This window comes from Mustela lutreola, chromosome 1 (genome assembly GCF_030435805.1).
Source record: "Mustela lutreola isolate mMusLut2 chromosome 1, mMusLut2.pri, whole genome shotgun sequence".
Classification (NCBI taxonomy): domain Eukaryota; kingdom Metazoa; phylum Chordata; class Mammalia; order Carnivora; family Mustelidae; genus Mustela; species Mustela lutreola.
In genome coordinates this window covers 47,223,327-47,240,307 of record NC_081290.1, presented here as the reverse complement: position 1 = coordinate 47,240,307, position 16,981 = coordinate 47,223,327, and the positions used below count along the sequence as shown (strand labels likewise).

The 16,981-nt window shown below is 35.5% G+C and overlaps 1 protein-coding gene across 4 annotated transcripts in view; it reads left to right on the top strand.

Moving 5' to 3' along the window:
• TBC1D19 (TBC1 domain family member 19) overlaps positions 1–16,981 on the top strand; it is a 166,924-nt gene that overhangs the window by 64,889 nt on the left and 85,054 nt on the right. For all 4 annotated transcript variants that reach the window (XM_059164109.1, XM_059164134.1, XM_059164125.1 and 1 more), the window contains 3 exons: positions 3,641–3,751; positions 11,448–11,520; positions 16,675–16,713. In XM_059164109.1, the coding sequence (XP_059020092.1) occupies positions 3,641–3,751; positions 11,448–11,520; positions 16,675–16,713 (223 nt within the window). The remainder of the gene's footprint in view (positions 1–3,640; positions 3,752–11,447; positions 11,521–16,674; positions 16,714–16,981) is intronic.

Here is a 16,981-nt window from a genome sequence, read left to right as displayed (position 1 = left end):
TCCCTTGCCCACCCAGAATCTCTTCTCAGTGCAGTTCCCAGAGGAAGCCCTTTAAGTACCATTCCATATAAATCACTCCTCTCGTGTCTAGTGGCTTCCCATCGCATTCTACTTAAAAGCCAAAGTCCTGACAGTGGTCTAAAACATCCTATTTGATCTGGTACCCCATTACCTCTGAGTTCATCTCCTATAACTTTTCCCTGATTTGTTCTACTCCAGCTAGTTTAGCCTCCTTGCTTTCTCCCAGATTCCCTCCCATCTGAGGGTCTTTGCTCCTTGTTTTCTCTGCCCACAGTGCTTTTTCCCCATATGTTTGTTTGCATGTTCCCTTAACTCCTTATCTCTTTGCTTTAAATGTCACCTTTTCAGCAAAGTCTTCCGTGTACCTCCTGCTTGGAACTCCCTTTAACCTTTAACTACTTTGTTTTTCTTCATAGCATTATCATTATATAACATTGTCTTTTTCTGCCTTCTCCTATTATCTGCCTTCTCCTATTAAATGGAAGATCCACAAGGGCAGGAGCTTCTCTTTCTGTTTTGTGCACTGCTGCAACAATTACAGAGTCAGATAATCCAAGAGACTCACAAGACTTCATAAGATTTAACCATAGAAGGTTTTTGTTTCAGCAAGAGAAAGAAAGCACATACAAGTACAAAGAGATCCAAACTTTCAGATGAGCTCCTAGGATTCTTCCTCAGTTGCACAGGACATGCTTTGTCTTTGGGTTATGAAATGTCAAGATACAAGTGAGATACACTGGCCTTGGTAGTTGAGGCACAAGTTTCCCAAGGGGTCTTTTATAGCCCCACTGGTAAATCAGGTGAAACGAGCTATCTGTATTTTCAAGAAACAATGTAAGTAAACTGATATGGACTGTATCCAGGGACATTAAATAGCACAATTTAAATGACTGGTTAGTATATTTAATCCCATCGTGGCCAAGGGTCATTATTGGACATCTAGGTGTCCCTGGAGATAGGCATAGCGCTACCACAAACCATCTGCTATGGTAGAATAGTGCTTAGCACTATAGTTGCTCAATAAATAGGTGTTGAATGAATGAGTAAAAGAATTAATGAATCTTTCACAATTTATTTTTATTTCTTTTCTGAACTGTTGCCCTGATACTAGTTTGCCAGCATAAAACATATGGCATATGGTTGATGCTTGAACAACCCAGAGATTCTGATCCTCTGCATAGTCGAAAATCTACAGAAAACTTTTGACTCCCCTGAAACTTAAATACTGATAGTCTACTGTTGATTGGAAATTTTACTGATAACATAATAGTCAATGAGCATATATTGTATGTGTTATAGGTGTTATATACTCTAATTTTGCAATAAAATATGCTAGAGGAAAGAAAATATTAAAATCATAAAGTAAAGAAAACACATTTATAGTACTGTAAAAAGTCTGCATTTGAGTGGACCCACACAGTTCCAACCTCTGTTGTTTAAAAGTCAACTGTAGGATGTCTCCTTTTTTTTTTTTTTTTAAGAGAGAGAGAAATACCAAGTGGGAGGTGGTGGGATTTAAGGGGCAGAGGGAGAGGGAGAGAGAGAGTCTTAAACAGGCTCAGTGCTCAGCACAGAGCCCAAAGTGGGATTCAGTCTCACAACCCCCTGAGATCATTACCTGAGCTGAAATTAAGAGTGGGACACTTAATTGACTGAGCCACCCAGACTCTCCACTTGTAATCTCCTTGTAACTCTAAGGAGAAATTAGTTTGATCAGAAACTGCCTTAATTCTCTTGGCTTGTTAAAGATTTCTCCCAAACTCTTTCCCTTTCTAGCACTTAAGAGCCAAAAGTTCATGTGGTTTTTGTATGGTTATCTTTATGTTTTCTTCTTAATAGTCATAGTATTCTGTTTCTTTCAGGACTATTGATGAATTGATCTCTGATTATTCATGCTGAGATGCTTCTTTAACTAAAAAAAATTTTCTATAATTATATCCTTATACTTTCTGCATTTCTAATATTTTCTCTTTTCTGTTACCCTCATATTCATCATTTCTTTCTCTTTTCTATCCATTTGTGAAGTTCCTGTGTAGTATAATCCCTTACTTGTGTAATTAAGCTAAAATTGTATTGTTCTGTATTAGTCTGCACTTAGCAGACTATTGGTTCTTTGCTATATATATTTTTTAACAGATAACATTGATATTTTTAGTTTCAGTTTAGTGTTTGCAATTTTAAGAAACTGTTTTGGCATTATCGCACATTCTGTTTCATCAGTGATTAGTTATCAGTTCATTATCCCTTCCTCGGATACAATAGCATTTCTGTTACCTAATCTCCTTCACAGGATGCTTTTTATTTTTTAAGCTTTTATTTAAATTCCAGTTAGTTAATATAAAGTGTCATATTAGTTTCGGGTATACAATATAGTGATTCAAATTTCCATACATCACCTAGTGCTCATCACAAGTGCATCTGTAATCCCTATTTGGCCTGTCCCCCACCCGCTTCCCCTTTGGTGACCATCAGTTTGTTCTCTATACTTAAGATTGTGTTTCTTGGTGTGTCTCTTTTTTCCCTATGATCATTTGTTTCTTAAATTCCGCATATGAGTGAATTCATGGTATTTGTCTTTTTCTGACTAATTTCACTTAGCATCATACGCTCTAATTCCATCTATGTCATTGCACTGGATTTTTAAATTTTTTTTCTCAAGAGTTTCAATTTAAAAATATATCTTAATTATAATTATTCTTTCCCAAAACTGTATTGTTGTTGTTGGAAAAATAAGAAAGCATACATAAGAAGAAAATTTTTTAAAAATTACTTTTAATAACATCACATAGCAAAAACCACTACATTATTATACATTTTTTAACTGAATGTATTGTGAATATATTTTCATGTCATTACCTACATTACCTGTATTAATTGAGGCAAATGACATTGTATTTTATTTTATCAATTAACTATAATTTAAGTAATTCCTTCTAATGGAATGTTTAAGCTGTTTCATTTTTTTCTGCTATAAACTACTTCATTAACATTCTTTCTGCACTATCTTTGTAAACATCTTAATTATTTCCAAAATCATATTTATAGAAGTAGTATTTCTAGATTAAAGGGTATGTAAATGTCTAAGTTTTTTTGTGCATAATTTTGAGAAGTATATAAATGGCCTTTCTTGTTAGCTTGACTTCTGAATTTTTTTTCCTTGTGGATTTGGTTTAGAGGCAATACCCTGCAGTTTTTAGTCTCCTATCTCTCTAAAAATGTTGTGAATAGCTCTTTTTAAAAGGGCTAGAATTAAGCCTAAAATCTGGCAAATATTACAATCAAGCAATTTTTATTTTTCTATCACCTTCCTTGTTAAATATTGTAATCAAGCAATTTTTATTTTTTATTAGCATAAAAGGTTTTTCATTCGAACTAAATTCTTAACTTTTTAGACTTTCATATGGTAGATCATCAGTTGGAATATTAAATTTAAAGCATGTTTCTGGTATTTTAACATTTCATCACAATTGAATAGTTTTTTAGAATGTAATTAAAGTATATGCATAACCCCAAATAGTTTTTAATTTTGTGGCGATATACCAAGTATATTATTGCCAATTTTATAAGTGTAAACATTCTATAAAGAAACTAACCAATTTTGTTGGATTTGTTTTTAAAGGTGTTAATTAATCTTCGCAACCCAAATTATGAAAATGGTGATTCTCTTAGTTTCAGGACCCATTTGGGCTTAATCCAAGTACCTCTGAAAGTAAAAGACATCCCTGAATTGGTAAGTATAGGCATTTCAAAATATTACATATTTTAGAAGACAGCCATTAGAAAAATATTTATTGTATCATATATCTAAAGCAACAAGACTGCTTATTAAATAAATTAAGTGAAAGGTTTATTTTTTTATTGTCAATATGTTATATAGACAGTGAATTGCTTTGCTGGTATGACTAAAAATGAGCTTTCATGGGCCTATAAATACTTTTGCTTTTTTCTCATTTTAATCAACAGCATAGATTTATAAGACAGCTTGTTGGGATTCAGGTGTGTGATCTATGGCAATAAAACTCATTGAAACAAGTTGTGAATTTTATTAAAAAATTTTAAAGAATGTACATTTTAACCAATTCAACATTTAACAATTTACATTTAACAATTCAACCAACCTTTATTAAGCTTAACAAGATGAGGTACTGAGGGAGATAAAGGGAAGGGAAGATGAAGTAGAGCTTGTCTTTCTTCTGGAAACTATCACATTTTAGTGAGGAAGTTGGTGTTAAAATAGAGCAATTATAGAAAGGCGGAGAGAATTCCTGATGGTGGAGTTAAGAAATTATCACTCCTTCTTCTGCTAATCACCCCAAAGCAATAAGGAGCGCAGAACTATAAATACCATCATTGGTGAAACTAGGAAACAGCTTATAACTCTGTTAATATATTCCTTTGGAGAGCTGGTAGGAAAATGACTTAAACATGAAAGAAGGTCAAGCCCAAATGCTTCACTGTAGAAGATGGGAGATACAGATGAGAGGCATGGCAATAATCAGTTTATCTTTCAGCTCTAATTCCACCTCTTTGTTTTGCTCTGCTTTATTATGCTAGAGCTAGATCTTACAAACATTCCTCTTCTGCTAACTGGCTTGATGTTGGGCTTTAGCAGTAGATGGTTCTGGAGGGGAGACTGCAGACTGAACAGGAAAAAAGAGCTTCCCTTCCTGGCTCCTATGTTCAGAAGGGAGCTGATCAGCATGGAGAAGCCAACTCCAAATTGTGCCCTCTGGCATGTTTCTTCACCCACCCACTAAACCCCCATGCACATTCCTGGGGTAGCCATTCTCTCTCCTTAAAAGACTAAATCTGGGACTCCTGGGTGACTCAGTCAGTTAAGTGTCTGCCTTCTGCTCAGGTCATGATCTCAGGGTCCTGGGATCCTGCTCAGCCAGGAGCCTGCTTCTCCCTTTCCTTCTGCCTCTCCCCACCACTTGTTCTCTTTCTCTCTCTCAAATAAATAAATAAAAATCTTTAAAAAAGGAAGACTGAATCTCATGGAATCTAAGAAAACAAACAAAAAACAGAAATAAATAGAGAACAAACTCTAGTGGATGTCAGAGTGGGGAGTGGTGGGGAGATGGGCAAAATAGGTGAAGGGGATTAAGAGATATAAACTTCCAGACCAAAATAAATAAAGCACGGGCTGTAAAGTACAGTATAGAGAATATAGTCAGTAGAAGTGTAATAACTTTGTATAACAGATGGTAACTACAACTTGCCATGGTGAGCATTTCATTAAAAAAAAAAGTCTGAATCTCAGTCTTGAGGGCAGGGGGAACCCTTTCCAGAGTTCCTAGTTCCTTCTTGGTTCCCTCTTCATCAGTCTAGAAGTCATAGTTTCTTTTTGCATTTACTAATTCTTTTTTTCCCTTTTCACATTTCTGGTATGATTTCTATTTTCTTACTGGACACTTGACTGATACAAGAAGCAACATGATTTTCTCCACAGAACTTTGGAAAGACTCAAGAAGTGGAGACACCACATGTTGCTGAGCCATAGGGTTGAAAATGAGACTGCGTGAAAGTCTGTATCAGGAGAGAGCAGACCCCCAGACTCCTACCACGTTGTATATTCATTCAGGTGATTCCTTCTTCCCCAGAGGAGACCAGAGACATATTCATGAGAGAGAAAGAATTAGAAAGGCTAAGAATTCGGAGATTTCAGATTTACAGCATTACACAAATGAGACACTGCTTTGAAAACGGAGAAATTAAGTGAAAGTTGACCAAATGATGAAACTAATACCCTCATCCCCTACCTCCATCACTGTGCCTGACCAGTTCTCTCCCTCTGTTGCATCCTGTGCCCCATCCTTGCTGAGACAGCTTACAGTCAATTGCTTCATTCCTAAATATGACTGAACAGCCTAGGATCTCCACATTTATTTGAAATCTTCCAATTTGAAAGGCAGAAACCAAAATTAAACCACCTCCCCCCTCAAAAAAAGAGAGAAAGAAAGAAAAAAAATAGCCAGTTTAGGGAATGAATACTTATCATGAGCACTAGTGATTGTTTTAGGTTTGGAGTTACATTCACACTCACAGGATACAATAGGTCATAACCTGGCATCAGGTTCCTTTAGATTTATAGAATAGTACAGGACAGAAGACACAGCATGTCTATATATCACGCAGATCTTCGCTGGGTGTCCTCACAGCTATGCTGCTTCCAAGCCCTGACAAGAAATGCATGGAATTGGAAGTGACAGTTACATAGGCACAACATAGGGAAGTCATACACGATAGGAACTGTTTCTTATAATGCACATGAGCATAACTTCCAAGTCCTGTCAAGGGACACCATACCAGGCAGCTAACGTCTGTGTTTTCCAATAGATGTTTATAGTCCACTCAGAGTCTCCCATTTCAAATGTAATTTACCATCAAGGGTCATATTTTTTTTGTAAAGCCCTTTGGTTAGTAAAATAGCTAGCATTCCTTGCCATAATTTGTGTGTCTGTGTGTATATATGGTGTGTGTGAGATCCAGAACATTTTCAGGGCAACAGTGCTGGGTAAAGGTAAACCCAAGGTCATCTTCACATGGACAAAGAAGTTAGCCTGTCAAACATTTCTTCCCCACAGGAGACTTAAACCATTAATATTCTCAGATAAGTTAACTACTCATGAGACAAGAATTGCAAAAGAAGAGAGTTTCATTAAAACAACAAAACAAAACATGAGAATGACAAAGAATATTTAGAAATCAAAAATATGGTAGGAGAGTTGAAAACAAAGGTGAAGAAATCTCTATCAGAAGACAAAACAAAAGCAAAAAGCCAAAGAGATGAAAATAAGAGGGAAAAGATTTTTTTTCTAAACTAGATGATAAATCCAGAGGAACTAACATCTGACTAATAGGAGTTCCAGAAAAAGAAAACAGTGGTAGGGGAATTCTTAAAATTGCCAAGACCTGGGTGCCTGGGTGGCTCAGTCAGTTCAGCGGCTGCCTTGGGCTCAGGTCATGATCCCAGGTCCTGGAATTGAGCCCCACATCAGGCTCCTTGCTCAGCGGGGAGCCTGCTTCTCCCCTGCCTGCCATTCCCCCTGCTTGTGCTTGCCTCTCTCGCGTGCTTGCTCTGGTAAATAAATAAATAAAATCTTAAAAAAAAAAAAATCCCAAGATCTGAAAGATAGGAATCTCTGATTCCTATGAATGAATCCTATGAATGAAAAGGCCTACCTACTTTCCAATGCCATGAATGAAAGAAGACCCATATAAAGGCCTCTGAAAAGAGGACTCTAAAAACATTTTATAGAAGAGAAGGAGAATACATGTAAAGTGTTAGGAATTAGAGTGGCATCTGACTTCTCAGCAGCAAAACTGGAAGTGAGGAGATTTCGAAGTAATCCCTTTAACAATCCAAATGATTTCAAGCCAAGAATTCTATATGTAGCCAACGGTTAAACAAATATGAGGTTGGAGTGGATGTTTTCAGATGTATGTGATCTAAAATATTTACTCTTATTAGGGGACCTATTGGAAGAAAGCCTCCAAAGCAAGTTCATAAAAAGAGCAAAGTAGGGGACCCAGGAAACAGGGTTCCAACCTAAGAAAAGAAAAATTTCCAGAATGAGAGTGAAAAGAAGTTTCAGGGCAAAGGGTGTGCATAAGGCCAGAGCACAGGGATTCCAAACTGGGAGGGTTCCAGGATGAGTGTTTGTAACAAAAGTTTGACAACATGCAAAATTATATTGTGGATGGTCTTTTCAGAGTTGTTGGAGGTACAGGAAGAGATAAATGATTAGAGAAGATTATGTATGTGAAAAAAGGATTTAATTATGAGCTGCATATACAAAAAAATAGTACAAAAAGAAACATTTGTCACATACTGCATGGCTCAGCAGTGGATATTTAGTCATAATACAAACTCTTAATATGGATTTAATAAAGAATTGATATGTAATTATATTGGAATGATGGAGGAAAAGAGAATGTACCTGAGCTAAAATCCTTATTTACAACAAAAAGTCAATAGATATTTGAAACTGATAAAAGTAGCAATAAGTGTTACTTGAAATATGGAGGTAAATACCAGAAAAAAAAACTGTAAATAGTTGTCCCTGAGTAGTGGCCAGTTATGATTGTGTGTGCACGTGTGTATATACGTATGGCAGAGGAATGTATAAGATAAGGAACTGCTATTTTGTTGCTACATGTTTTTAGCTGATTTGATGTCTTAAACTATTTGCTGTATGTGGAATTGATTAGATTCTGAAGCCACCTAATTGGGATTTAAATTTTTGCTCTTCCCTTCACTGGCTATGTGACCTTGGGCAAGTTTCCTTGAGCCTTAGTTTTCTTACTTGTAAAGAAGGCTAATAACATATCATAGAAGTATTATATAGATCAAGTTAAGATGTAAAGTATGAGTTGAATTGTGTCCCTCAAGAAGATAGGTTGAAGTCCTAACCTTCAGTACTTGTGAATGTAACCTCATTTAGAAATAGGGTCACTGCAGATAAGTCAAGTTAAGATGATATCTTACAGAAATATGGTAAGCCCTAATCCAATATGACCAGTGTTTTTATAAGAAGAGAAGAGACAGAAGAGAGACATACAAGGAGAATTTCTAAAGACAGTAGAGGCAGAGATTGGAGTTAGGCATCTCTAAGGCAAGGAACACTGAAAGTTGCCAGCAAGACCAGAAGCTAAGAGAAAGGCTTAGAACAGATGTCCCCTAGAGTTTTCAGGGAGAGCATGGCCTTGTTAACACCTTGATTCTAGCCTCTAGAACTGTGAGAATAAATTTCTGTTTAAAGCCACCCAGTTAAGTGGGACTTTTTTTTTTTTTTAATGAAAGACCTAAGAAACTAAAATATAAGACATATAGTTGGTACCTGAAAGTTAGTAAGTAGTATATAACTGTTCGTCATTACTGTTAAAAATATAATCAAATATAATCAATATAAAAATATAATAAAAAATATAATTACTGTTAAAAATATAATATAATCAATTAAAAATTAATTTTTAAGAAGTTATTTTTTTAATATTAGAAGACCTGTTTGTAGTAGTTTATATAAAATATACAGAAGAGGCAGTGGCAGATTCTTCTGCTGAAAGTGGTGGGAGGTCTTCTTAGAGGTACTGCCATTTGGACTAGTTTGAAGGAGTTTGCTAGGTAAAGAAGCAGGAAAAGGATGCTGCTGTATGAAAAAGTTTAGTATGTGTGTGAGTGGGACTAGTTATGCCTTCTGTCTGTCTGGGGGGACCTGGAGTAGATGTGGATTCGTTCTTAGCTATTGAAGAACCAAAAGCCTGTGGCTAATTTTCAAAAAACTTGTGGCTGTCCCCACTAAGAGTATGGTTAGTCCTTCTCTTCCTGCTGTGACTAGGGCTAGTTGTTCCCGCTTTCCTTGAGTCATGTGGCCTGGGGATATGGTTCTGACCCCATGATGCATAGTTTATTTGAGACCCTGGTCTGTGTGTGAGTATTGAACTGAGGCTCAATGAGTCAAATGATCCTATAATAGATGGCTTTCAAACCTAGTTCACAGTGTTATGTAAACTCATCCATGTTAAAAGGGCATTTTTAATAAACTAAAATTTTTTAACTCTAAAGTGAAATTGTCAGCTCATTTATATTTACCAATTCAGTCACAATGAGGCAACAGGTTGAAAACTAGAGCTCAGCACGGTGACTCAATATTTATGGGGTCCCTCTGCAATATGTCACTTAGCACACTGCTAAGTACTGGGGGTACAAATATTTGTAAGACACAGTCTTGTCTACCAGGAGCTTTGGGTTTCTGGGAGATGGATATTAAGAAGATAATTTCAGTATGATATGATTCTGTTCTTTGCTAGAGGTTTATAAAAGGTGATACATGTAGCATAGAAAGTTGTTTCTGTTAGCCCAGAATTTCAAGGAAAGCATCCCAGAAAGCCTAGTATCTTGGGTAAGTTTTGAAGGCAATCTGAGATTGGGGTGCAGGTCTACTGCTATTGAGTGAAAAATAGTACAGAGCAGTGAGATAGAAAATGAATGTTCAGAGTTCTGTTTCTGCACCTTAACATGACTTAGCATAAGTAAAATTCTCTTCCCCATTGTGGCTACAAAAACTTATATAGACATGTTTATTGGATCTAGGTCCCTTCCGTAGTATGAAGGACTTTTCCTCTTTAGTTGTTAAAAATTAGAAATATAAATTAAAGTGCTGGGGCACGTGGGTGGCTCAGTGGGTTAAGCCGCTGCCTTCGGCTCAGGTCATGATCTGGGAGCCTGCTCTCTCTCTCTCTCTCTCTCTCTCTGCCTGCCTCTCTACTTGTGATCTCTCTCAGTCAAACAAATAAATAAATCTTTTAAAAAATTAAATAAATAAATAAATAAATAAATTGAAGTGCTTTTTAAAAGTATATATAAATTCAAATTTAGTTAAAGATTGAAGTATAACATCAGTACTTAAAATCAATACAAAAATAAAATGACTATGCATGTTAGGCTGGATAACTGTCTTATGAGGGGCAGAAATAAATCAGTAACTTAAATAATAATACATAATTATGAAGGATTAAAACTAATTTCATCTTTTAAAGGAGAAGGAAGTTTGGTTTTAGCAATTAGAATAATAACAAAACACTGAGGCAAATATTAATAGAAATATTTAATTACTTAAGGAATAAACATAATGTGAATAATATGAGGTGGTTGTATATTTAAAAAATAACAGACAAACATGTTTACTTTCCCTGGACATTACTAGATAAGTGGAGGAAGTCTGGAGAATAAATCTAATTTGTTCTTAGTTTAGCAGAATGCTTGGTAGTTTAATTTTACTTAAAAATTAATTTAAGTTGTTTTAGATATTTGCAGTGTTTAGTTGATTAAAGGTGAAGTAAAGTATAGTACCATAAAAAACAGGTAGAGAATCATTTTGGAATTTAAAAAATTTTAAAAATAAAATTGCTGAGTTTTACACATACTCTGTGTGTGTGTGTGTTAGGAAAGATTTGAATGTTACTAGATCTTTACTCAAAAGTATAATTATCAGGGTGCCTGGGTGGCTCAGTTGTTATGGGTCTACCTTCAGCTCGGGTCATGATCCTGAGGTCCTGGACTCAAGCCCCACATCGGGCTCCCTGCTCAGCGGGAAGCCTGCTTTTCCCTCTCCCACCTGCTTGTGTTCCCATCTCTTCTGTTTCTATCTCTGTCAAATAAATAAATAAAATCTTTTTTTAAAAAAATATAATTATCATGTCTTACTTAACTGATTAATCTATTACTTAAAAAGGCAAAATTCTGACTAACGCATTACTCTTGAAAAGTTCAATAAAAACCTCTTCTTTTTAAGATACTTGAATGAAGCAAAGATTCATTTTACATTGTAATTTTTATTTAAGCTGATATTTGGAGGAGACTGATTTTTTAAATATTGTGTAGCAAAATCTGAGATGTATGTTAATTCTATGTTATTTTTCAGAAAGAATTCTTTGTAGAACTCGGCTTAACTACAGGACAGCTAGGTATAGATGATTCTACACAAGTGCCTCCTGGTGAGTGTTTCTCCTATACACCATATAATTAATGGTAAATGAGAACAAGTTGAAGTCTTATCTGGTCATTTCCCAATTAATCTAGTAACTTTTTAATGTCTGAAAACCAAGTATACTTTTTGCTTCTCCTTGATTTCTGTTATTTATTAAATAAAATTCTGTATGTTTTTATTATCAGAATTCAACTAGATTTTATCTTTTAATTTGAAGGTCTTTAATTTTGAAAAGTCATTAAACATACTTAGATCATTTGGGCACCTGGGTGACTCAGTTGGTTGAGCGACTGCCTTCGGCTCAGGTCATGATCCCGGACTTCCAGGATCGAGTCCCGCATTGGTCTCCCAGCTCCTTGGGGAGTCTGCTTCTCCCTCTGACCTTCTTCTCTCTCATGCTCTCTCTCACTCATTCTCTCTCAAATAAATAAATAAAATTTTGTAAAAAAAAAAAAAATACTTACATCGTTTGGTTGGCAAAATTGTCATCGGCAGCACTCATATTTTCCTTTACTGGCTATTACTATCTATCTTCATAACTATTTGTATCACCAAGTTAATTGTATACATTAACTTGTATACATTAACTACCTTGTATAAACTTGGGTTATAAAATTAGTATCTTTTAAATATTAACCCAATAGAAAACTTCCGCAACTTTTCTTTTTTGTGCATAAATAAATGTGATTTTCATAAAAGGCCAGATTGGTATTTAGCTATAATAAGAAGTAAAAATTGGCTTAAAATATGGAGGTCTATATGGTGGTGGAATTGTGCTGGTCTTTCCTCCACCACTGGCTAGCTGTGTGACTTGGGCACGTCACTTTACATTTCTGGACTTGTTTCTTTCTCTGTAAAATAAAGAAGTTGGCTGTTTCTTATTATTAATAACAATAACAAATACAATAAAGTCATTGAGTACATACTATATGTTACACGTGTATTATCTAATTTTAACCCCAGCAGCTCTAGAAGGTGTGTTCTATTACCATTTTAAAAACTTTATTAATGTATAATGCATATGGACAATTACAGGGGCATCTGCCTGACTCAGTTGGAGGAGAGTGTGAATCTTGATCTCTGGGTTGTGAGTTTGAGCTCCACGTTACATATAGAGATTATATTTTTATTAAAAAGGAAAAATACATATATCGTAAGAGAATGACTCATTGAATTTTTATGAAGTGGACACACATATTAAAATACCACCCAGATCAATAAACTGAAGCCCCATCCTCTTTCAATCTTTATTCCCTTTGTCAAAGATAACCACTATTCTGATTTCTAGCAGAATAGATTAATTTTGCCAATTCTTGAACTTTGTATGAATGAAAACATATAGTATGTACTCTTTGATGTTTGACTTCTCTTGTTCCACATTATGTTTGTGAGATTCAGTCATATTGTGTGTATTTGTGAGCAATTTTTTTGCATTATAGTATTCTACTGTTGAGTATTTGGGAAGTTTCAAGTTTGGGGCTATTACAAATAAGGCTACTATGAACATCCTAGTTTGTTTCTCTTGGTGAACATATGTATACACCTCTGTTAAGTATATACCTGGGAAGATAATTATTCTCTCCTGGAGTTTGCATAAGTTCAGCTTTGGTAGATAATTAATAAAGAATTTTCAAAAATGGTAATACCAGCTTACACTTCCACTAACAAGGTATGAGAGTAGAAGTAGTTGTCATATCCTTGCTAATGCTTAATGTATGCCATCTTCTTTGTAGTCATTCTGGTGATATATAGTTATACTTGATTACAATTTTAATTTTCTAGTATCATGTGAGATAGAAGTTTTACTACCATTTTAAAGTTGAAGAAGTGGAGATGTTAAGTAACTTGTGCAAAGTCACAAAGCTAGTAAGTGCTAGAACCAAGATTCAAAACTAAACAGTTTGCCTTAAAGTCTGCCATTATATGCTGCCTCCCCTCCTGACCTTTGATAGTCCTTTTTATTTTATGAGAAGATACCATATATCTCACAGAATAAGATATTTCTGTGGTTTAGATGTTTTTGTCCTGAAATATTTTGGAGTTCTAATCCCCAAAGTGATGGTATTAGGTGGGTCCTCAGGAAAATGATTTGGTCAGGAGGGTGGTGCCCTCATGGATGAGATAAGTGCCCTTGTGAAAGATCTCTCGAGATCCTTCTACCATGTGAGGACGCAGAGAAAAGTCAGCAGTTTGCAACCCAGAATAGGGCATGCACCCAACCATACCAGTGCCCTGATCTTGGACTTCCAGTCCCCACAACTGTAAGAAATAAATTTCTCATGTTTATAACCCAGTCTGTGAGTGTTTTTTTTTTTTAAAGATTTTATTTATTTATCAGAGAGAGAAGGGGGGAGAGAGCAAGCACAGGCAGGCAGAATGGTAGGCAGAGGCAGAGGGAGAAGCAGGCTCCCCGCTGAGCAAGGAGCCTGATGTGGGACTCGATCCCAGGACACTGGGATCATGACCTGAGCTGAAGGCAGCTGCTTAACCAACTGAGCCACCCAGGTGTCCCTGTGAGTGTTTTATTGTAGTAATCTGAACAGACTAAGACAGAGACCTTGTATTTCTGTTCATGGCCAGTGATAGCTGTACATATAACAAAAGAAAAGAAAATAATAATAATATAACTTTGAATGATATTTATGTTTTTCATTTTTTAAATAACCCTTAAGAATTACTTAAAATTTTTCTAGATCCTGTAGTACCTATGCTTTAGAAAGCCCAGTTATTTTCTTAATCTAGAATACAGTTCTATCTTTTTTGATTCACTGTAACACAACAAATATGAGACCCTTCTAAGGGCCAGAGACTAGTGAACACATAGGTGTGACATAATATTTACTCTTGGTGAAGAGGTAGTGGAAAGTAAGATTCAGATAAGAATCAGTGTGGTATTTGCTGTTATTACATACATTACATATATACATACATATGTATATTATTATATACATACATATGCATATATGCATATACCTACCTATATACATACATATAGCAGAGGAAGGAACAACTACATCTGCTAGAGGAGGCTGATAGTCTCTTTAGTTGATGCAATTGTTTTTATTCTCTACTCCTCAAAGTAGGACTGCTAGAAATTGGGAGGAGGGAATCAAGTGCCAAGATGGTCACCAGGTTGCCAGGGGACCCAGGCTATACTTACCCAGACAGTCACATGTAAGTTCATGGCCTTTAACACATGGTTATCCCATTCATTAGAAGAGCTAAACTAATCATTGTTGTAGAATCTAACAAATCCAATTAACAGCTTCTCCTTTCTCAGCTGGTGGGGAGAAAGAGAAAGAGAAAATGGAAAAACTGATTTTCTCTGGGGTGGGGAAAAGAGCTAAAATCTTTCCCTCTCATAGTTGCATAATCTTTTTTTTCCTCTAATTTTTGAGTAACATTATAGTAGTATAGCATACATACTGAAAAGGACACAGATCCTAAGTATACAGATAAGTGAATTTTTATGAAGTGAAAACACTTGTGAAACCTTTGACTAGATCAAGAGATAGAGTATTAACAGCATCCCAGAAGCCTCCAGGTACAATTCTACACTCCAGCAACCCGCATGGGTAACAACTATCCTGACTTCTAACACTGTAGGTTAGTTTTGCTTATTTTTTACTTTGTAGATATGGGATCATACAGTTGATGATTTCTACTGTTGATGGTCATTTGAGTTGTTCTCTCTATTTGGTTATTACCAGTAGTCAGCATTACCATGAATGTTCTAGTATATGTCCCTTGGGGCACATATGAATGCATTAAGGTGTATACCCAAGAGCAGATTGCTAATTGTCCTAGGGTGTGCATACATTCTGTGTTAGTAAGTGCTTCTGGTTTTCCAAGTGGCTGCACTATTTACAGTCCCACCACCTTTATATGAAAAGTTCATTTACTCCATTTTCTTTATATGTAGAATTGTCCGTCTTCCATTTCATCATTGCGATGGGTATGCATTTCATAATGGTTTTAATTACATTCTTGGATGACTAATGTGGTTGAGTCTCTTTTCATAACTTTAGTAGTCCTTTGGGTTTGTAAATAACCTGTTCGCATGTTTTGCCTATTTTGTCAGAGAGTCATCTGTCTTTACCAGGAGTTCTTTACATGTTCTAGATACAAGTCCTTTGTCAGGTATATGCATTGCAGATACAGTTCCCCACTCTGCGACTTACCTTTTCACTCTCAATGGTGTCTTTTGTTTTGTTTGTTTTTAAAGATTTTATATATTTATTTGACAGATCGAGATCACAAGTAGGCAGAGAGGCAGGCAGAGAGAGAGAGAGAGAGAAGGAGGAAGCAGGCTCCCTGCTAAGCAGAGAGCCTGATGTGGGGCTCGATCCCAGGATCCTGGCATCATGACCTGAGCCAAAGGCAGAGGCTTTAACCCACTAAGGCACCCAGGTGTCTTTTGATGAATAGAAGTTTTTTCTTTTTTAATGTGGTCTCATTTATTGAGTCTTTTCCCATTATGATTGGTACTTTAAAAGCAAATCTTTGGGGTGCCTGGGTGGCTCAGTTGGTTAAGCACCTGATTCTTTTTTTTTTTTTTTTTTTTTTTTTTTTTAAAGCACCTGATTCTTGACTTTGGCTCAGGTCATGATCTCCCTCTCCCTCTCCCCCGCCCCTCCCCCTGCTCCTGCCCCTGCTCTCTTGCGCTTGCTCGCTCACTCTCTATCTCTCTCAAAATGAATAAATAAATAAAACCTTTTTTTCTTTTAAAGTAAGTCTTTGTTTTTCCAGTATAATCTTTTAAAATGGCATTTGTATAGTGGGATTTTACCTTTAATAGCATTAAGGCTTTTTTTAGCTATGCTGTCATGGCAGATTAGAGAGCAAAAGTAGAGCTTTGCAAATGAAGCTGTCAAGATGAATAGACATTTTTCTGTTCTGAAAAGATACTATTTTATTTTAACAAAGGAAAATTAGTTATCACCTTTTTTTCTGATTAGATGTACTTAACTCATTTTTAATTTCCATAAACTTTAAACAACTTTAAAAAAAGATTTTCTACATATAAAGATATATATTCTTATAGTTCTCCATAGAGCCATTTAGCTTTAAAACAGTATCAATAGCAGGAAAATATACTTAATATTGTTTTAAACATGGTTAATCATATTTGTGTCTAATAATTTTATTTTATCATTTTTAGAACTTTTTGAAAATGAGCATGTACGTATTGGGCAAAAAGGTAAGATTTTGATTATATTTATACTTTCTGAAAATGAAATAGTCTGAAGTAAATGTCTGCATTCTGTACCTCCAACTGAAATTCAATCTCTAAAAAGTCAAAAATCTAAAAAGAGTAATATTTAGTTGTGTAGTTAATATAATGGGAATCCTTATAAAGAGGAGAAATGCATCATTTTCACTTCATCAATAAATGTTAGATAAAGAAGTACACAGATGGCTCACTAAAAAGGAAATAATAAATGCAGACACACATTCTTCAAGAATGT